The sequence below is a fragment of the Populus euphratica genome, unplaced genomic scaffold (assembly GCF_000495115.2).
Source record: "Populus euphratica unplaced genomic scaffold, PopEup_1.0 scaffold2.1, whole genome shotgun sequence".
NCBI classification, from domain to species: Eukaryota; Viridiplantae; Streptophyta; class Magnoliopsida; order Malpighiales; family Salicaceae; genus Populus; species Populus euphratica.
This window is the reverse complement of record NW_011499846.1, coordinates 1,366,641-1,389,104: the sequence shown is the minus strand read 5'-3', so window position 1 is coordinate 1,389,104 and position 22,464 is coordinate 1,366,641. Positions and strand designations below refer to the sequence as shown.

General features: G+C 32.2%; 2 protein-coding genes across 11 annotated transcripts; both read right to left on the bottom strand.

The window, feature by feature from the left end:
* Positions 1-178: 178 nt before the first annotated feature.
* HO2 (heme oxygenase 2) lies at positions 179-2,782 on the bottom strand. 5 transcript variants are annotated; one of them, XM_011032121.1, is made up of 5 exons: positions 2,193-2,782; positions 1,871-2,094; positions 1,331-1,438; positions 1,109-1,225; positions 179-330 (listed from the first exon to the last, which is right to left on the bottom strand). In XM_011032121.1, exons 1-4 carry the CDS (start codon positions 2,722-2,724, stop codon positions 1,133-1,135), a joined length of 957 nt encoding a protein of 318 aa, XP_011030423.1. In that variant the 5' UTR covers positions 2,725-2,782; the 3' UTR covers positions 179-330; positions 1,109-1,132. The 5 variants fall into 5 exon arrangements, with proteins under 5 accessions (XP_011030423.1, XP_011030401.1, XP_011030394.1 ...); XM_011032099.1 differs by lacking the exon at positions 179-330 and adding an exon at positions 344-805 and having other exon boundaries at positions 1,104-1,225; XM_011032092.1 differs by lacking the exon at positions 179-330 and adding an exon at positions 344-805.
* Positions 2,783-3,248: 466 nt separating this feature from the next.
* Positions 3,249-10,825, bottom strand: LOC105129812 (uncharacterized). Of its 6 annotated transcripts, none has more exons than XM_011032080.1 (10): positions 9,869-10,825; positions 8,394-9,551; positions 7,085-8,233; positions 6,908-6,949; positions 6,330-6,406; positions 5,636-5,720; positions 5,425-5,508; positions 5,229-5,330; positions 5,045-5,143; positions 3,249-3,781 (listed from the first exon to the last, which is right to left on the bottom strand). In XM_011032080.1, exons 1-10 carry the CDS (start codon positions 10,601-10,603, stop codon positions 3,653-3,655), a joined length of 3,660 nt encoding a protein of 1,219 aa, XP_011030382.1. In that variant the 5' UTR covers positions 10,604-10,825; the 3' UTR covers positions 3,249-3,652. The 6 variants fall into 6 exon arrangements, 5 of the variants coding, with proteins under 5 accessions (XP_011030382.1, XP_011030349.1, XP_011030370.1 ...); XM_011032047.1 differs by lacking the exon at positions 3,249-3,781 and adding an exon at positions 4,189-4,721; XR_843145.1 differs by lacking the exons at positions 3,249-3,781; positions 5,045-5,143; positions 5,229-5,330; positions 5,425-5,508 and adding an exon at positions 5,831-5,931 and having other exon boundaries at positions 5,638-5,720.
* Between the last annotated feature and the right edge of the window lie 11,639 nt (positions 10,826-22,464).

The window sequence follows — 22,464 nt, the reverse complement described above, 5'->3', positions numbered from 1 at the left end:
CGTAAGCCCAAGACAAATTGGTCTAGTATTTCTCTTATATGTCGAAGGATATAACAGGAGATTTGACAGCAAAATCAATAAGAAATGCAACATAGAATAGTTTATTGGGATATTCGAGGAAGAGCAGGCTTGACTGCATGTGAATCGTGACAACCGATGAGAACATGGAAATTCGAAAAACAGAGAAATGAAAAATGGTAACATAAGCCTAGCAAGTATTTAAGATCTAATAAAAGAAAAAAATGGTCTTACTAAGAAACCTGATTTCCAGATGCCTAAGCCGATGAATAACAAATAGAGCTGTGAGACAAGCAAGAGATGCAAACCAAACTGCCGAACAAGACACACAAGAACAAGAATATCAAACAAATATTAACAAGTTGCTAAAATTCATCCTCCTATTGCTTAATTGTAATATAGAAACCCCACAAGTTTAACCTCCAGACGCACACATGCACTCTAAGTAATATAATACAATCAACCCTATGCAATCGTAACAATCTGCGCCTTTTCCCAAAACAATTTACCATGGGTTGAATGCAAGGCCTTAACTGCCACTATCCATAGCGTATAAATACTCCATGAAAACGTTGCCATCCATGCCGTGTGTCCTTTTGATAAAACAATTCCATCACAAACAAATACTAATGCTGTTGCATGTGCAAAAACAAAGCTTCTCCTTTTACTCAATGACGTGAATCTTGTTTCTGTAAGTTGACCACCTTAGGGATAAACATTGACTTGGTCCACAACAGAAACAATGATATTTGGCAACAACCATAAGAAAAGCAGGCATTCTTTACAACTGATGAGAATCAAAGAGAAGGGGAAACAAAACATGAAACCAGACAAAACAAAATTCCTGTCTAGAGAAATAAAAATAAGATTGCAGGTGCGCTGGTTTCAGACATGCTTGTTCAGGGATGATCATTTAATATTAAATCATGTTTTAGACGATGGAATTAGTTTTCACATTTCAAAATTAAATGAATAGGTGGAATGAACTGATTCAAAGGCAGTCATACCACAACTACACAAGCAACTATGAGGAAAAGGGAAGCATCGGATTAATCAAGAAGAAAAATGAAAAAAAAAGGTACCACCTTACCACAAACATGCTTTCAAAGCTGCATCACAAGATGATCAGCCGGACTATCTGCCCCAAATATCTGAATGACTTTGCCGCTTCCTTTAAGCATTTATTTTTCTCGTCTCGTGTCCAGTGCTGTTTTCATAGCATTACAAACATACAGTGGATAGGTATCAAGAAATGTCAAAGAAAAGCAAATGCAATTCAATGGATGCTTGGTGATGATCTCAAGTTATTAACCTCTCCAAGCATATTGAGCTTCTCACGCACACCCTTCAACAATTCCTGGGCATCTCCATCCCATCTGTAGAACTCCAGCTCTCTTCCTTGCAGTATCTTGTCAGAAACCTGAAATTATAAATCAAAACAGCATGATTAATGATTGATTTGATTTTGGAAAACCACTAAAGATGGGCCCAGGTTTTAATCGGACCCTTTTTCTTTAGCTCATCCATAGAACTGATTCTGTTTCGACAACACCAGCTAGAAGACGGCACAAGGTTTAAGTAGAACTTTTTTAACTTCATCACACGAAAGAAAGAGCTAGCTTGACTTAGAAAGAAAGTCAATGATACAATCATAATTGGCAGCCATTATATCCTCCTTCGTTCAAGAATTTTAAAATTTGCACATAAGATGACCTTGTTACGATGGCACAGATTAACCATACCTCAAAGCAATTCAATATGGTATTTCTAAGGTTAAAAGGCCGGAATGTAGAAATTGTTTCTACATCCTGAGCAGGAATTGTTGTATAAACAAACACACAAATACACAGACCTTTCTAGATATCACCTGACCGCCTGCAATATGTGAGAAATATATGTTGTAGAAATGGGAAAGGAACAGTGGGGCATTATCCTCTGCAAGCTCCTCCAAATACTTGACATAAGAAGTTCCTGGAGTACTAGGCTCAGGAATCTCTATATTCCGTTGACTAAGCCACTCGAGGTCCTTTGCAAGACCCTCCGATCTTTCCAACCCAGTTTTTCTAAAATAGGTATCTGCAATCGGAAAAACAAATCTTAGTAAAGATTCTTTCAAAATTTCAACAAGATTTTTGTTAGATTCTCTAAGAAATCCAGCCACAAGAAGAACTCACAAGAAACATCATCAGATTTATCAACAATCCGCTCAAGAGTGTCGAAAACAAGCTTGCTGTCAACTAGATACTTAACAAACCCTTCCATACTGGGAATCCAAATATCACTATCACCATCACCATCACCATTTCCCTCTTCTTCTTTTTCAGATACGCTATCGTTTTCTGAATCTTGACAGCTGTCATCATCATCATCACTCTTAACAGTCTTGTGGGTATGTTTGCCTTTGATATTACGGAGCTTCATGGCAACAAATCTCATCTCTTCAGTAATCCCTTTGTTCTCTCCTGGATATGGCTTCCTATACCTTTTTCTCTTCTTCATCACGGGCGGGCCCACACTCGGTGCTGCTGTTGTTGGTAAAGAAGAATTTGAATTAGAGCAACACGTTATTATCTTGTGGTTCTTGTTTTTTATTAGGTTTGGGAACTTTAACTGAGATGGAAATAGTAATGAAATAAAAGAAGAAGAATGGACAAGACGCTCCATTGATGGTGGTTTACACGACGCTGTCAAGGACAACAAGGCCATGGTTAAACCTTAAACCTCGCCTCGCCTCGCCTCCCCTCTGTGCTAGTGCTAAAACGATGATGAGGTTTATCGTTTGCATAGTGGGCTCAAAGCCCGTAAATAAATATATGCAGACCATATTATCTAATGGGCTTCGACTTTTTTCTTTTACCTGATACATTACAGGCTAATAATCATCTCCAATAATAAAATTACAGCTGGTATATTTCAATTTCACTTCCTGCCACGGTAATGTTTTTGAGAATTTAAAATGTTTTTTTATTCATAAATATATTAAAATAATATTTTTTTATTTTTGAAAAATATTATTAATATTAACACATCAAAACAATTTAAAATATTAAAAAATTATTCATAACCATGCTTCTCACTTTGCTTATACACGCATATTTTAGATGGATATTATTCATTACACTCGTAAAAACAGGATTCATGCTTGCATAAAAAGAGAATACACATGTAATAATTTTTCCATTAATACGTCCCATGGAAGATCAAAATATGCAAGAATTCAGACACAGGAAGGGGAATAAAAGCTGTTCTCAATTTCTCAGTATGTTTCTTTTCTTCCTCTCAAAAGTATTTACATACACCATGATTCAATGTATGGTTTATTTACAGCTGCATGAATAGTATATTTACAGATAAACGGGGAAGACATGTATGATGTACAATTCGTTAAAAAAATTGGGAGTTAAAAATTACAAGTAAAAATAACTTCCTTGTGATGATGGTTTGAGGGCAAATTTAACACCTGTAAGCTTCATCCTGTGAGGCCCGCAAGCTTCATCTTATCCGGTCTACAGGCTATTACAGTTAGAATTCGAATCCCAGCCCAACGAGGTTGGAAATGGTCCCTGTTCAAGCTCCAAAATTGTTTCCCACAAGCTTAACAGTTCGAGATTTAGTGTAGCTGTTAACAACAATTTCACGGTGAAACATCTCTTCCTGAATAATGGGCTTTCATCTTCTGTAAAAAATTTAATGTCTCGGTATACGAAGGATCAGTGCGGCACACTGGCTTGCATGAATTTATATGATCGGTCGAGTCTAGAACCTGTTTCGGTATATTGGAAAAAGAGTCAAATGCAAAATTCCACAGAAATCCAATACGTATAACATGTTCACATCATGCATTTGTCTCTGAAAAAGCCTGGGTCAAAAAACTTTGAGAAACAAAAAATAGTAAGACTCTGAGGGGTCTGGAAGCATTTAAACCTCCAAGCATGTCGTCAGAAAAAATAAATAAATATATTAACACATCAAAACAATTTAAAATATTAAAAAATTATTCATAACCATGCTTCTCACTTTGCTTATACACGCATATTTTAGATGGATATTATTCATTACACTCGTAAAAACAGGATTCATGCTTGCATAAAAAGAGAATACACATGTAATAATTTTTCCATTAATACGTCCCATGGAAGATCAAAATATGCAAGAATTCAGACACAGGAAGGGGAATAAAAGCTGTTCTCAATTTCTCAGTATGTTTCTTTTCTTCCTCTCAAAAGTATTTACATACACCATGATTCAATGTATGGTTTATTTACAGCTGCATGAATAGTATATTTACAGATAAACGGGGAAGACATGTATGATGTACAATTCGTTAAAAAAATTGGGAGTTAAAAATTACAAGTAAAAATAACTTCCTTGTGATGATGGTTTGAGGGCAAATTTAACACCTGTAAGCTTCATCCTGTGAGGCCCGCAAGCTTCATCTTATCCGGTCTACAGGCTATTACAGTTAGAATTCGAATCCCAGCCCAACGAGGTTGGAAATGGTCCCTGTTCAAGCTCCAAAATTGTTTCCCACAAGCTTAACAGTTCGAGATTTAGTGTAGCTGTTAACAACAATTTCACGGTGAAACATCTCTTCCTGAATAATGGGCTTTCATCTTCTGTAAAAAATTTAATGCCTCGGTATACGAAGGATCAGTGCGGCACACTGGCTTGCATGAATTTATATGATCGGTCGAGTCTAGAACCTGTTTCGGTATATTGGAAAAAGAGTCAAATGCAAAATTCCACAGAAATCCAATACGTATAACATGTTCACATCATGCATTTGTCTCTGAAAAAGCCTGGGTCAAAAAACTTTGAGAAACAAAAAATAGTAAGACTCTGAGGGGTCTGGAAGCATTTAAACCTCCAAGCATGTCGTCAGAAAAAATAAATAAATAATTGCAATGATTTGGTGAACCCAGCCCCTAGCCTTCCAGAAGTCATAAAATCCAATGAACTCATCCGCCATCTTAAAAGGTACAAAGGTGAAACAGAAAAAAAGAAAAGTTTGAACAGTAGCACTTACAACAAGTTCACCAAATCCAGGGTAAGCTGATTCGATTGGCACAATTTCCATCCTCCAGGCCCATCCCCCATATCCTTCAACAATTGGAGTTACCTTGGTCTGCAAACCAGTGCCAGCAATCCATCACACTCTACACAAGGAGAGCACAAGTATCAAACAAGAAAGAGAAGTACATATTTATTACCTCACAGAAACTGACGACTTCAACCAGTCCTTTCTTATGAAGCTGGCGGATAAAATCATTAAGTTCTACAAGTCTTGGAGAACCACTTCTTAGCTCCCCTATCTATGAACAAGCAAATCAGAATTTATCAGTCAAGTGATGAACAATAACAAATTTAGTATGTGAACCAACAATATGTACTGAGTTGTGTACAGACAGTTGGAGCAGGACGAAGCACAAGCCCCATTCTCCAAGGCATGTCTGCCAGTTTGCTGCCAAAATGGGGACAGCTGTAAAACACCTGAAATCAGGGGGAAAACACCACATTAAACTCCTTGAGGGTCCAACCTGATCAAGTTAATGAAAGAAAACAAATTGCTAGTAATTTTGATAATTACAACTTAAAGTAACATCTATCAAAAACTTACGAGTCCAGCAGTGTTGTTCACAAGATTATGAATATTTTCTGACTTGGCTCTATGCAGCATCTGTTTGACGAGCAGGCCTCCCATGCTGCAAGCAGTGAACAGTTACTTAACAAGAGGATGCTCTGAGTAAGCAGTATAAATCTGAAAGACCAGCCCAGCCACAGGGATGTGGAATTCTGAAGTGAACTAACAAACTTGGAAGCCATGTTTCTTTGAAAGTCCCATGTCATTTTCAATTGCAAAAGTGAGCTATCTGAGTTCATTTATTACAACCTGTACCAATGCATCACAGCATGCTGTGCATGCAGACATAGAATAAGGATTACAGTAAGACATGAAACCACAATGGGTCCAAATTCCAGGTCCTTGATGTTTATTAAGTGTCAGAAGAATACAATGGTTGGAGACCCAAGTTTATACTGACACATCGCATTATATCAATGGTTTTCAAGAAAATATCTATTTCAAATAACACAAGTCCTCTCAACGGTATTCACAGCAGTTCCAGCATGCCATTTATTGCTGCAAAATATACGTTTACGTGTGCACTCAAAAAGCCTGCTGGCAAATACCCACAATCAACAAAATAAAGTCATATCATAGCAGCTGCAAATTATAGCAATAGCAAGATCGGCATCACTGGTTCCAATAATGTAGAATACAAGCAGTACATTACATGAACAATAAAGCTTACCTGTGAGTCACAAATACAACAGGACGATTTCCAATGCCAGCATCCACAAGCTGCTCTAACAGCTTGGAGCTGACTTCCTGCAAGTTATAAGCAGAACATGAATAACGATGTAGCATGCTAAAAGCAGAAAGGAAATGATGTTTGCAGCAAACAATTTGTCACTAACATAGAAGAGAATAATGATACCAAATGATCACTCAAGTAATGAATAAAAATATCAGACCAGCTTCTAGAAAAAACAAAATCTATCTCATTTGGGAAATTCAATGTATATGAGCAATGCAAGCATTAACCTTGACATGCATAGTCTTATGTATCGCCCACTAAACTTGGCAAATCTACTACTTTAAGTAAACAAGATGATTGAATTGCAAATAATTAAAAAGTTCCCAAAATTAAAAGTTTGACCTGCATCATTTTAAAACCATCAATAGACTAGTCACAATCATTTGCCAGGTTAGTGTAATTCATATTTTTTAATCATTGATAATTAAACTCCCCAAAATGAAAAAAACAGCAAGCCCCAACATGAAGTCAAGCACCAATCCTACCACAATATCAAGCAAAAAAGTACAAACCTGAAGAGGCAGACTAGCTCCAGACCATTGAGTGAGATTTGTCTGCATTGTCATTCAAACAGTAGACAGACATTGATGAGGCTTGTGATAGAGACAAAAGCAGTAGAGAGGCTTAAAAGAATGAATATCATTCTTTGTAAATGAAGCACTTCTAATGCAAGTATTTAAGTTACAAACCTTGTATTTGAGGGTAAAAAGACGAGCTTGAGGAAAGTCCGCTGAAAGCCATTCACCAGGCCAAAATGTCCCTAATTTCCCCGCTTCCTCATCAATCCTCTCAACCAAGCCAGACTTCGTTGAAAGTTTGTCCTCAGATATTCGCCAAGTTTTATAAGGCCCACCACGCAAACCATGGACAAAGACAACATCTATCTCTGGAACTTTTGAATCAGAGTCCTTCGGCGAATCATTGCAATCATACGACCTTTTATATGCATCTGAAGCACTAGTTCCAGTTGAACCATCGCTGGCAATAGAATCCTCAATTGAAGAGGACTTATTTTTTTGAATTGTCATGCTATCTATTTTTTCACAATACTTCCAGTGTGGCAGATCTGGATTAATCAAAAATATCATATCGCCATAACGAGCACAATCACCTCTTCCATTTCCAGCTTTAGTCTCACTAGCATTGCTATTAGTTGATTCGCTACCAGTATATTGGTTGCACAACACATTTAAGAGTGTTGCCCTAGCATAACTTCTTATCTTAAGGTTACTACAACCTGCAATCCTCCCGTTAGCACAATCTTCAAGCCATTCATACCAAGCCTTGTCTGCTAGGATAACTTTTTGGACTTTTGGAAGTAGTGAAATAATATTCAAGAGTCTAGCCGCATGCTTTCGAATGTGAGCTGTAGGTGGAACTCGAACACTAGAAGGATCATTACCATTTGCATTAGATGACTCGCCAGCAGCATTCACACCCTGTTCTTGTGACTCAGGGGCCCTAGAAGCATCATAAGCTTCCATTGCAGCAAGTTTCTCATAATCATCACTCAACAGAAACCGCCTAACCAAACACAAAACACCGAATTCAGATATTTTTTCTTGACATAAAGAATCCTTGGCACAAAGTTCAGTCAGTGCTTTGATCCCCTTAAGAGTTGCCAAAGCAGAATCTGCTGCCTTAGATTTAGGTGCATCTTTCTTTATGTTCTTAAGTGGTCCTATAAAAGGTTCCATGGAAAGAAGATCTGCCAGAGGAGAAGTATCAAATGAATCAATGTCTGTTCCTAGCTGATTCCTTGCTAGATTCACAACTGCACCTGCCAACTGGTTAGCAGTCTGTGTAGCAAAAAGAATGTTGGACTGATCAATTTGAGTCTGCAAAAGTTCATTAGCTTTATAAATACCAATGCACAAACATAGTCAAATAAAAATAAAAACATGCTACAAGACACGAGAAAAAAAGGTTCAATTAAAACAAAGAAATTCAACTTCTATGAGATTCGATGAAAGGAGGGGGAAAACAGCATCTCCATACCTTCACTTTGTCCCCTTTAGGTTGAGTTCCTCCTTCAAATGACGCCTTGCTTAAAACTAAAACTTCATTTAGCAAAATAGCTAACCAGCCTTGAGAAATTGGAAGGGTAGATGGTCCGTGTTCTTCAAAAATGCAAGAGAGAATTTTTATAGCAGAAGATCGGGTAGCACTGGAGGAAATTTGTGCAAAAACCCAAAGTAGCAGAATGCCAGACCACTTCTGACTATCTTCAAGAGACAAGTGAACATCACCAGTTGAAAGTAACTCCAATGCCTTCGCTAATGCTTCTTGTACCTGCTTGTGTTTTGTTGTCTTCTTAGCTGTGTCTCTCATAAGCTGAAGACCTTTCTCCATCACTATCTTCCTTGCATCTGGACTTCTCTCAACAGAAAGCAAAAAAGCAGACAAAGCCATCTGAGCCAAAGGGATGTCATCATTTTTGCTTGCCTGTGAAATAGTAGCCAGAAGACTGGAACTCCAATCAGAAACAGAATCATTCAAGGGAAGATTACGATCCTTCAACAGCAACTGGGCCACCAAGCTCCCATGCCATTTAACAGATCTCTCAGGTGCCATTAAAGCAGTCATAACAGCTTGTCCATCTCGATCCAGTTCTTGAATATGATATCTATTTATCTCAGATGCCATTGCCCAATTGGCCAACGCCCATGCTGCAAAGGGCACAGCAACATGCTGACACTGCAGATCATCCCAGAGTCCAGGAACAACAGCAGAAGACAGATTTTCTTTTGCTAGCATACGGTCATGCTTATACAGCAAGGCAACCTTTTTAGGAGTATGGCTAAATGATTCAACATGATCAGCATCAGAATTCTCCAACTCCACAAGCCCACCAGTCCTTGAAAGACCTAAAACTGTTGTACCTTCAAGGATTTTAATTCCAATACCTTTCATTCCTCTCCCACCATCATCATCATCTTCATTTTCACCCCCATTGTCCATCTGCAAACCACCTTCCTCAACAACTTCAATGGCTGTAGCAATGTCCCTCATTTCTGCATTTCCTGGCAAGGATGGCTTAAAAGAAACCTTTTCTAAACTCTCACAGTTGGATGTGACAATATCCATGATTGCAGCCACAAGCATGCTCCTGCCTTTCAAGGAATCAGAGATATCGAATGAACTACGTCTCGATTGCTGCTCCCACAAAAATGGAATATATCAATTAGTAAACAAAACAACACTTAGAATGAGTACACATCCCAATAACAAAAACATAAATAAACTTGCACAAAAAACACAACCAGATGAAACAGTGAGGTAAGATTGACACAAAAATCAATCTTTAAAGCCTTATTTACTATTCTTTAGATATCATTCATAGACTTCAAATTCGAAAGCACAACTAATCAATCACAGATGACAATAAATTACAAACCTATTCAACAACATATTCGAACACTAATCACTATTTACTCAGTTAACGATACCACAATTCAAAGAAAAACACTCACGTTCTTCTTCGGCTGGCACGAAAATATAAACCGCAACAAATAAGGCACAGCATGAGGCCTCCCTAGAACATAAGCGGACACATTAGGATCCGCAATCAAATACGCTAAGGCCCTAGCCGCCTCAGCCTGGGAACCAGACCCGTCTCCACCTACCGCAACCGTCTCCAACAACCAATCCACCACCGCACCACCACCAGCCTCAACCAGAGCCGCCCGGCGTGCCGCATTTGCTGCCGCAATATCCGCCAACAAAGCCGCCACACGAAGCTCAAATCCAACCCTCACCTCATGATTCGCAGAAGAGAGCACAGAGCTTAGCGATTGCCATAAAACCGACGCGGCAACGCCTGTTTTCCTCGCGTGATAAAAGATTCTTCTAAGAGATTCATTTAACTTCGAAATCTTCTGCTCAATTGCAGCGTGCAGAGGATTGTAATCATTACTACCGTTAGGATTAGGGTTTGTGGACTTGAGATTATTATAAGCGAGGGATGCAAGTACGGCGGAGACGAGAGTGGCGGAGAGAGCGAGTACGGAGTTACGAGAAAGAGAGGAGGCGGTGCTGGTTGTAGTGGAATTGATAAGGTGATTCTGGTGGAGTATTGGTGGTTTATGAAGGATATATTGGGAACTCTTGAGATTGTTTGGTGGCTCGATAGGGTTTTTACAAGAGGAGAAAGAGCGAGGGAGAGGAAGACGTAGGTAGCTTCGATTTCTGCAACAGTGACGGAGCATAATTTATTCCGAAACAAAATTTGATTATTTTTTTTTTTGAAACCGAGTCTTTTGTTGGTCTATTTTTCGGTGAAATGTTGAGACCAGAGAATGAGCTTTTTTCTCGGAGGTGGAGAGGAAGGCGGGAGGCGGTAATGAGAGTTCAGAAGTCTTTCTGTGATTATGGGAATTTTTCAGAGGAGAAGCGCACCTTCTTCAACTCAATTCCAAAATAAATAAATAAATAAATAATAAAAAGGAAAGTTAAACCCGGCCAGCCCGATACGTTAATATAAGAACTTCATTACTCGAGCTTATTTTTTAGTTAAATTATAATAAATATTCACATAATAAAATTTGATTAATCTGATTAAGTTATTAATAACATGACTAAACTCCATTCAAACCAACACTAAAAAAACATTACTATTCTAATAAAATAATATTAACTCAATAATTTAGTTGCAGACTACTCCAAGAAATTTAAGATATAAAATCTCATCTGTTTTAATTATTTAGTTGAACTGAATAATATATATATATATATATATATATATATAAAACAAAGCTCTTTTTTAATAAAGAGTGGTTGTCTTTGATCATTGTATAATTCAGATTATTTTCCGAACCAAAGTCAGGTAGGTTTCGGTCCAAATATTTTTGGAGTTCTGACTGTTTTTTCCCTTAATTTTACAGTCCATCTTTATACTGGGCTGGGCTATGTAGTTCACTCGCTATTGTGCAAGAACTCACCGAAGGGACACACACAGAATTTAAGACTTGGGATAAATAAATAAATCTATAGATAATCAACATCTTTCACTAAGAAAATCCACGTGCGTGTATTCAAGGAGTAAGACATTGTGCAAAATAAAAAAAAATGATTTTTTTAATTAATTTTTTTATGATTTTAGATTGTTTTGATGTCCTAATATTAAAAATAAAATTTTTAAAATAAAAAATATTATTTTAATATATTTCTAAATAAAAATAACTTTAACAAATAAAAACTATTATAATATCAAGTAAGTTGTAAACATCTATCGCTATATCAATTCAAATTGTTTTAACAAGCAGATCAGATGTGGATATTATATGGACCTTTGGAAACTGTGATTATAACTTAATTAAGGCTTAAAAGTAATTGGCAATGAGGAAATAAATTATTAGCACTGTAAAAATTGGAAATAAAATCATAGAAGAAGCTTGAGAGTCAGCAACGGTCATGGTCTCCTAGCTCATTAAAAAAAGAGAAGGTTTTTCACATCTTCCTCCCTGTTTTAATGTCCAGCGGCTCCCTCGCCGGCAAGGTCATGCTCTCGCGCCCTTTCTTTGCTAAGGCCCATTTAGTTTCACGTCCACCAAAAGAAAGAAAACACCAAGAAAGCAAACGAAGTAGATTTTGTTTTTCGTAGAAGAGTAGTTGATGTATTGCTTTATATTTTATCCATATTAATTAAACCGATCTTAACTAATATTAGAGATTAAATGGGTTAATCCAAGTTAATATTGTTTTATTTTTAAAAAAATTCATAATGCTATGGCTTTGCAAATTTTTTCAAGTTAATTTTTTAAATTAATCGGATCAACAAAGTTCATTCTATGATAATATTTTAACTTCAATCAGGTTATATAGTTATGATTTTACCTGAAATTATTGAGTCCTGCTCATCATCAATCCATATTTACAAAATAGTGAATTTCATAATAAGTAAATGACAAATTCACATAATTTATGTGTATATATGGATTCATGGTGAGCCGGATTCAACTAATATTAATAGCAATTCTCCCTGAATTTGAATTTGCAATAAACGTTAGAACGGCTTTCATTATCAGTAAAACGATAAAGTAGCACATGATGATTTCTTATGAAACGAGGGGGTTAATTTTTATTTTTATACTAGAAAATAATATAAATTATATTTTAAAATTTTATTTAATAAATTAATTTATTAAATCAAGATAATTCTTTAATATGATATTAAAATTTTAATAACCAAATAATTATGAGTTTAAATATTATTATTTTTATTTATTTAATAAAAATTAAATAGAATATAACGTGAGTCTATAAATGATTTTAATTTTAAAATTTTTTATTTAATGAAATATATTAAAAAATAATATAAATTATATATTAAAATTTTATCTTATAATTTAAACTATTAAATTATAATTACTATTTGATATTATAGCAAAACAAAATGTTAATCATCACTATTCTCTTCCTCATTATCTTCGACACTCCCTTCTCGAATCGTCTCCAATTTCGAAAAATTGGAAGACCTTGATGGGAAATCAAGGACCTCGAATACTATCCAGCTAGCTAGCTAGCTTCGTTGTGTGTCTTCCTCTTGCCATTTTGAATTAGCAATTAAAATGCTGCAAACAAAGGACACCATATAGTATTTTGCCTACGTGGTTGAATTTTGAAATCGTTTATGTTTTTGGTAGGTTGAGGAGTTGTTGCTCAGACGAGAAAGAGAGGCAAAAGGGGTGCTATCTTTTAGGCTTAAACGAATATGAAGGAGAAGTCTGTGTAACGAGGGTTTATAATTTCGTATACGTAGCAGGTTATAGCTAAAAATAGAGAAACAACCAAGAGGGAATTCAGGTAGAAGCCTCGCTTGACGGTATATATAGTTGGTGTAGCCACAATGTATACTCTTAAGATTTGAGTTTTGATAAATGGCGAATTCGAGTCTAAAATTTATATAATAATTAATTTTAAAACATAAATTAATTAGAGATTATCGATTCTAGTACTATAAATTGTAAAACATGTAAAATTAATCAAAGTAATTAGCAAAACTGCATCAACAGGGATGCAGACAGCAAGGAAATGGTTGAAAGAAAAGTATTTGTCTCCAACAGTCCTTGGGTTTTTAGGTTGGTAATATACCGATCAGCTTCTGGATGCTGTTCTGGAGATTTTCTAAACATATGTACAGGATGTCGATAAGGAGACACAGAGTAGTTGTATCATGATGGTTAAGATTCTCTGTAGCATGTAATTACCATCCTTTTATGGAAAATTATATGTGAACTCAAAATTAAAGACTTGCCTTTTTCAGCAGTAAAATTGCTCCAAACGCCACCACATAAAGCTCAAATCCAATCCTGACCTCATGGACTTCTAATTTAACCTGTTTTTTCTCATTTTTGTGGCGTAGAATGCTTTTTAAGAGTTTTTTTTTGTTTAAAAATATATTAAATTAAATTAATTTATTTTTATCTTTTATATTAGTACAATAAAATTATAAAAAACAGTTAATTTGATATTTTTTAAGTGAAATACACTCATTAATTTTTTAAAATCATTTATGTCTATCTCTTAATACTATCATATAAATTTTCTTCGTTATTTGTATTGGGTATGCAGAACTCGCTTTTGTTTTCAGAAAGTTTTGATCATATTGATTCGATTTCAAAATTAAAAATTAAAAATTAAAAATTAAAAATTAAAAATTAAAAATTAAAAATTAAAAATTAAAAATTAAAAATTAAAAATTATTTAATATAATAAATTATGCTATATCGCATTTTGAGGGGAGCCAAATCCATGTAATTGTACCAGCATGTTTTTTTTTAATTGCAACCCGCATGACCAGATTTTATTTTTTTTATATAGGATGTCCGGGTCAGCTTACGGACACCACGACTAATCTTCACGGTCCACTAAACATCTTGTAAGCCCAGTAAACAGATAAGATATCGTGGGGGTGATAGACATGCACAGTAAAGCTCGAATCTAGATGTAGAGGAAAGGGACAAGCCCCACCTACCACTAGGCTAGAACCTCTCGCGCATGACCAGATTTTTGTTTGTTGGTTTTCATGCCATGACACCGATTTTCTTGCAGAAGGCCGATCTCCATTGTGTAAGGAATGATAAAGAGATCTAGCGTAGGATATAGATTATTTTTTTTGGGAGGATGGAAGGAGAAATTTGCAATTTATGGCGAGACTGTAAGTAATTTTTAAAGCAACTGGGGTGATTTTTTAATAAAAATTTAATTGTGATGGCAACTCGCGTGACCAGATTTTTGGTTGTTGGTTTTCATGCCATGGCACCGATTTTCTTGCAGAAGGCCGATCTCCATTGTGTAAGGAATGATAAAGAGATCTAGCGTAGGATATAGATTATTTTTTTTGGGAGGATGGAAGGAGAAATTTGCAATTTATGGCGAGACTGTAAGTAATTTTTAAAGCAACTGGGGTGATTTTTTAATAAAAATTTAATTGTGATGTTGTTTTTGAATTAAATTAAAAATTTAATGATTAAATTTAATTAACTCGATAAGTTATTTATAATTCTATTCACGTGATTAGTTTAATTTTAAATATTTTTTATAAAATTTTGATCAAAATATATTATTATTTTAATATTTTATTTATTTTTTAAATAATGATATTTTGCTTTTTTTAAATTCTAAAATGATATGTTTTATGATATATTCTAAAATGAATACACGTGTGCGCATTCTGGCCAATCCGAATATGATAATCATGCTATTTTGTTATAATTCACACCTTAGCTAAGTTTAAACGGTACAAATACAAAGGATGATTAAAATCTTATTTTCATGAAGAAAAAACACGTGTGTGCATTCAGTTTTAGCATTTACAGTGCTGATTTTGTTTTTTGATTGAAATCATTCTAACAAGCACACCGTATGTGGATATATATTCATGAATTTTATGTAATTTCAAAAAATTATTTCAATCTAAAAACTTAAATTATAAATTAAATAAGGTTTTAAAAAATAATTTGTATATTCATGAATTTTATGTAATTTCAAAGAATTATTTCAATCTAAAAACTTAAATTATAAATTAAATAAGGTTTAAAAAATAATTTATATTATTTTTTTAATAAAAATAATATAAAATGCAATGATTAGAGTCCTTGGAAGTATACGCCAGATCTATGTAACATGACTGTAATATGACTGTTAGATCCACTTCCAATTTACAGATCAGGCCAAACATTTCTTGATATTTGAGTGATATGCATTAATTCTTGACATAAAATTAATTTCTGAAACATCCTTCTTCGAAAACTTGGACTTGGGTGGGATCTTTGATATGACCAATCTTTCTTTGAAAATTATATGATTAATCGTTAGCCATAACCTCATGATATAAATAAATGCATGTGAGAAGATTTATGAAATTAATTAAAATGCATATAAGCTGGTGTAAATATCTACATTAAACTAAAAAAAAAGGGAGCTGCACGTGCTGTCAAGCTTGAAGTTGATATCTTACTTGTATCTTAAATAAATACTCTTAAATTAAAGATTTGAAATGACTAGAACCTAAAACAATTTGAAATTGGTTGCGTTGGATAAAGCTACGGGTAATTTGTGAATCATATGGTAAGTGTTAAAACATGTGTTTTGGATGGAGATTTCACGCGAAACTGGTAAGAACTATATATTTTAAGGTTTAAAATACACGTGTTTAGATAGAAAGAAAAGGAGGATAAGTAAATAGGTGACGGGCAACAATTATTTTTCTATAAAAATTTTAATTCCTATCTTGTTTGCTAATTGATTGAGGAGTTTTTTTTTTCATTTTTTATTTAGTTTAAAAATTTATTTTTTCATTCATTTTAAAAATTTATTTTTCTTATTTATTTTTATTTAGTTTAGAAATTTTACTTTTTTATTTTAAATCGAGAACTGAAATATATAAAAATGTTTAGCTTGTATTTCTATAAATTATTTAAAGAAAAAATCCAGTAATTATATTCTGAATTAAAATTGTTACGTGCTGATCTTCTTCAATAAAGTTCTGTGTTAATTATTTTTAATATCTTTCCTGTGTTATTTTTATTGTGTAAAAGAAATGATAAAGAGATCTAGTGAAAGACATAGATATTTTATTTCGGAAGGATGGAAGGAGAAATTTATAATTAATGGCTTGAGACTGTAAGTCATTTTAAAAGTAACAGAGGTGATTATTTTTTTTTAAATTTAACTGTGATCCAAATTAGATTTGTTTTTGAATTCGATTCAAAGTTAGCTGGTTAAATTTTGGTGACTCGATGAGTTATTTATAATTTTATTAGCATGGTTAGGTTAATTTTAAATATTTTTTTTATAAATTTTTCATTGAAATAGCATTGTTATTTTATTTTTTAAAATGATGATATTTTATTTTTAAAAATTATTCTAAAATGATATGTTTTATGATATATCCCATTTGACTCACCCACCTAAGAATCAGAGGCCAATCCGGAAATGATGATTCAAACCTTGGCTAATATTAAACCGTCCAAATACAAAGGATGATTGTTTTCATGAAGAAAAAACACGTGTGTGCATTCAGTTTTAGCATTTACAATGCCGAATTTATTTATTTTGGATTTAAATCATTCTAACAAGTACACTATATGTGGATATATATTCGAGAATTTCATGTAATTTCAAAGTTGTGATTATTCTAATGAATGACTGGCCTACCCACTCTACGAATTTTGGACGCCAATCCAGGCAAGCTCATAAATCAAGCAACTCGTCGTGTTTCATCTGGAGACCAATGCAGGCTAGCTCTTAGCCCAGCTAGCTACCCTCTTAACTCTTTAGATTTGTGCTTCCGTCAAATTTCTCACACCAACCATGCTGGATTATTTTAAAAAGTGATGAAGTGTTAAAATTAGAAGTATTTATAAGATAAGATGTTTTGCTTAGTTGAATTATAAATTGCTGTGTAAATAGTTTATTTTTTCAAATATTAAAATAAATTTTCTTGATGAAGGCCTTAAGGTACATGTAAAAAGTTTTTTTTATGGTATTTTAGCACTCTCTAATGGTAATAATAAAGTTAGCAATTTAATAGAAAAAAATGATAAATACACTTAAAAAGATTTAACTTGCAAGATTTTAGTTGGTTTTATATTGAATCTGTTGTAAAAAAACTTGTATTTTACATAGTAGTTCAATAAATATTTATAACCTTATACCTTATTTTTTTCTTAGATAAAGTGGCTAATAATAATTTCATCATAATAATATTTACAAAGAATAAAATATCTATTACTCCACAGCCTTCCCTTTCATCATTGAACTTGAAAATTATATAAAGTAATTAAAAAAAAAAAGAAATCACGCAAATGCGGGTTTGTGTCTACTCGGCCTCATAATTGCACGCCCTAGGTACATTGAAACAAGTTGAGAGTCGGGCACGCAAGGAATCGCGAGGCTGGGATATGAGATCGTGGATTAAGATTTTAGACAGATCATTTCAAATCAAGTATCTGTTTTTTTTTCTTTTTCCTATTTATCTATTTACGAGAAAAAGGACTTTTCATTGTCATCTTCATTATTATAGCTCGAGATTTTAATCTTTGCCTACCTAAGTTCTAAGAAATCTCGAAGTATGCAGAGCCCACATGGACTAAATGCTAAGGGGACATGGGCATCGTGATACATTCGGTTCTTAGATTTGTGCTTCCGTCAAATTTCTCACACCAACCATGCTGAATTTTTTCGAAGCTTACACGTCGAAGTTTCCAGTGCTTTTATATGACCAGCCAACAACTACTTCACGTAAATCTGCGAACTCAATTATTTTCTTCTGCTACAGCTGCTAATGAGCTAACAACAGCCCATGTAAGTTTTAGTTTTTTCTTTTAGGTTTATCATGTCATCTCCAGTCCTCCAGTCGAGTCCCAACCCAAGTTTTAAATCGGGTCAATCTCTAAGTCAATAAATCAAGTATTATAACAATATTGTCTACTACAGGCACTTTTTTTTTCCTGGTATCCATGCCTTTCGCATCTCAATGATTTTTATGTGGGTAGAATTAGTTAATTGATTTATACATGGATGGTAATCATGACCAATTCAATTAAAATTTTTTATATTATTAAGTAAATTTTAAGATATAATTTATATTATTTTTTAATATATTTTTTAAAATTAAAATTTTTTAAAATTAAAACTTGCACTGTTAACTTTGATATGATCAAATCTTTATTTGAAAATTACATGGCTGATCGTTGTCGTTAGCCACAACTTCCCGATACAAGGAGGCTGTCGAGCTTGAAATCGATATCTTACTTACATCTTAAATAAATAATCTTAAATTAAAGATTTGAAATGACTAGAACCTTAAACAATTTGAAATTGGCAAGTTACGTTGGATAAAGCTACGGGTAACATGTGAATCATATCCTAAGTGTTAAAACATGTGTTTTGGATGGAGATATCACACGAAACTGGTAAGTACTATTTTAATGTCTAAAATTAATGCACGTGTTTGGATAGAAAGAAGAGGAGGGTAAGTTCATAGATGATGGGCAATAATTATTTTTCTATAAAAGATTTATTTTTCTTAGCTATTTTTTATTTATTTTTAATCCAGAACTGATATAAATTAGGATATTTATCACCATGATTAAACCTAATTCTTGAACATGTCATCACTTGCAACTGCGAGTTCCAACTATGTACATCAAAATTAGGATCATCAAGACAAAACCATCCCGCTAGAAAAATTGTGCTCATCTCTAGGATCATCAAGACAAAACTATCCCGCTAGAAAAATTGTGCTCATCTCTAGCTTAGTTTAGCGGCTTTATCTAGGGGGGTTTTAATTAAATTTATTTATTTGGGTTTTTTTATTAAAGTTTTACTAACTTTTAATTTTATTTTTAAATTTAAGGTTTTTTTTTTAATTTCATTTTTTGTTCTTTTAATTTATCATTCCATCCCTATTCCTTTTGTAAAAAAATTATTTCTTTTCAATTTATTCTTTTAATTACAATTTATTTTTTATTTTGATTTTTATTCTTTTGATTTTTAATCTATTTTCTTGGTCTTTTCATTAAAGTTTTACTTACTTTCAATTTTATTTTTCATTAATTAATATTTATATTGTTTTATTTTTTCTAATTTGATCCTTTTTTTATTTTTTTTCCTTTTGTTAAGATATTTTTCAATTTAATTTAACCCTCCAATTGAAAATTTTTGTTTGCTCTCTAACTTCTTTTTTTTTTTAATTTTCACCCTCATTTTTTTAATTAAAATTATTTTTTAGATTCTTTTGCATAATTAATTTTTTTTTTAGTTTTATTTTTTAACATTTGATTTGTTAAAGAATCAACTTTATATTTTTTTTCTATTTATAGCACTTCCGATCTAATTATCCGCGTCATGAGTTTGAAAAGTTAATGTAGTTTAACATTTGTTTTGCTCATTTTTTTTTATAATCTTATCATTTTGCGTTAGGTTTTTTTTTAAATATTGATTTTTTAATTATTTTTTATTTTTTTATGAGTTTATTTTAATCTCATGACCTAGGTCACATGTTTTGCATGCATTTTTGGATAAATTCTTTTTTTCTAAATTTGCTTTGTTTATGTTTGACTTTTGAAGATATTATTCTCATGCTTCTATATTTTTTTTTGTTTCATAAAAATGAATATTATTTTTTAAAATAAAAATATTCATTTTAAAATAATACTTCTTATATGTTTGGTCCTCTATAATATTTTTTAAGTGAGTTTATTCAATCAATTTCATTTATATTTATATTTATTTTATATTTTATTGATTTAAATAAACAAATTTATTAAATACAATTGAGTAAATGTGTCATTTTGTGTGATTGAATATTTTTATCTATATTTATCTCTTAATTTTTATATTTACATGGATGCTTGTATAGGATATTTTATTTGCACTTTGAATTTTCTATAAAAAAAGCACATCCAAGTAGCTTACATTTTTAGTGTATTTTTTTTAAATTAATCAACAATGTAGCACGGGGTAAATAACTAGTTAATTAATAAAATATGATGGATAATTAAACATGTTGGTGTAGTTACTGTCAGGGTGGAGTGCAGCTCCCTCTAGAAAAAGTATTCATGAATAGCTTGTCAAAAGCTTATAGTTATTATTTTTTTGGTTTTACAAAGTATTTCCAGGCTATTTTCTAGGATTAATTCTTTAAGGCCATGTTTATTTGCTGAAAAGTAATTTTTTTTTTGTAAAAGTAAATTTTGAAAAAATAAATTATGAGAAAGTGAATTATTTTCTGATGTTTAGTAGTGTAATGAAAAATAAGATGGAAAATACTTTCCAGTGAGCTGAAAAATAACTTATTAATATTTTATATTTCTTAAGTTTATTAAAATAATGATAAACAAATCTTACAAATTAAAACGTTGAATGAGAATGAAATTGAAAAAAATATAATTTCATAAATTATCTTTAATAAAATAAATAATAATCAAAATAATAGAGATCAAATCTAAAAAATAAATAAAAAATAAAAAATAAAGAAATTAAAATAATAATAATTAACATTTCATAAATTATTTCAAATAAAATAAATAATAATCAAAAGAATAAGGACCAAATTTAATAGATAAAAATTTTAAATTAAAAAATGATAAGAAAAAAAGAAAATACCAATTATAAAAATAAGGACCAAAGTTAATATAAAAATTAAATTTTAAGAGATGAAATTGAAAAATAAATATTCAAATAAAAATATATGTATAACAATCAAAAGTTTGAGGATTAAATTTGATATAATCAGCAAATAATATGACATTTCTAATTTTTTCACAACTTCCAAAAAGTGTTTTTCGTTCAAATTTTTCAAAAAAATACTTTTCTAGAAACCAAGCTAAATTTTTCTTTGACTAAAAAGTGTGTTCCGTTGACCAATTTTACTATTGACAAACAAACATATAAAAGTTTGAAAAATGATTTTCCAGAAACCCTTTTCTAGAAAATAAACACAACTTAAGATTCTATTAAGTTTCAAGATGGGATTTCTTCTATGAAAATTTGTTGTCTTTATAAAGACTTCAACTCGAAATCACTAGCTTAAGCAATTGGAGTACCTTTCACTCCAGCTAGCGTTTGTTGGTTCAAAAGCTTATAATTAAACATATATACAAAGAGCTCTTTGGAGTTGGAACTTGTATAGATCCATATTATTTTATGTTTAATTTTTATCAAATAAATAGAAGTGGTGACATTCAAACTCATGACCACTTGGTTATTAAAGCTCTAATATCATATTAAATAATCAACTCAACTCAATAACTTAAACTATGAAATGAAATTCTAAGATATAATTTTGTTATTTTCTAACAAACTCTACTAATAACTATGTATCTTCCTTTATAGGGTTATAAATAATCCATCTAGTATCAAAAGCTTGTGAAAATGGAGTTAGGCCTTCTACCTTTTCTTTAATTTTCTTCTTGCCATACCGAGGAAGTTCCTCGTTAGCAAATATGATTTTATACATATATTGGCGAGAATGTTATTTTAATCTTTGTATATTTATAATGAAGGGAAAGTCTATTGGAAATTCTGACTGATAATATTTTGATAGTTACTTGTTGAAGGCTTAACATACTAATACAATATTTAACGTGATTCGACAAATAATGTATATCTACGGGAGAAGCCATTTGATTATATAGAGAGAGAACAAGATTTACAACAATAGAAGAGTTGCAATCATCTACTCATTCAACTATCAACCTCACTCTTTTCTTTTTTTACAATATTGCAATGACAGTCACTGTTTGATGTTTTTGACATCTCATTCTCTCTTATATTTTTCATATTTTTTTTCTGTACTCTTTCTCTCTCTTATTTTGCCTTTTAACTTATATCTTTATTTATAGTTATGAATGGTGAGATAATAGATATAAATTACGGCATTAATAATAGCAATACATGGATTATACTATTTTATCAATGGTTGATGTAACTTATTTAATAATATTTATTTACTATTATAACCTTTTTATTTTTTATAATTATTAATAACAACAATCCTAGCAAAGTCATCGTCGGTTCTCCAAATCCAGCCCTCAACTTATTATTATTCATATCTATTTGC

Bases quoted from the DNA above. Each gene is read 5' to 3' on its own strand.
- LOC105129812 (XM_011032080.1), bottom strand. From the start codon at position 10,603: ATGCTCCGTCACTGTTGCAGAAATCGAAGCTACCTACGTCTTCCTCTC. The intron at 9,552-9,868 runs GTGAGTGTTTTT...TTGTGGGAGCAG, and splicing joins CGTGCCAGCCGAAGAAGAAC to CAATCGAGACGTAGTTCATT. The intron at 8,234-8,393 runs GTATGGAGATGC...GAACTTTTGCAG, and splicing joins CTAAAGGGGACAAAGTGAAG to ACTCAAATTGATCAGTCCAA.
- HO2 (XM_011032121.1), bottom strand. From the start codon at position 2,724: ATGGCCTTGTTGTCCTTGACAGCGTCGTGTAAACCACCATCAATGGAG. The intron at 2,095-2,192 runs GTGAGTTCTTCT...TTCCGATTGCAG, and splicing joins TAAATCTGATGATGTTTCTT to ATACCTATTTTAGAAAAACT. The intron at 1,439-1,870 runs GTCTGTGTATTT...TTATAATTTCAG, and splicing joins GTCAGGTGATATCTAGAAAG to GTTTCTGACAAGATACTGCA.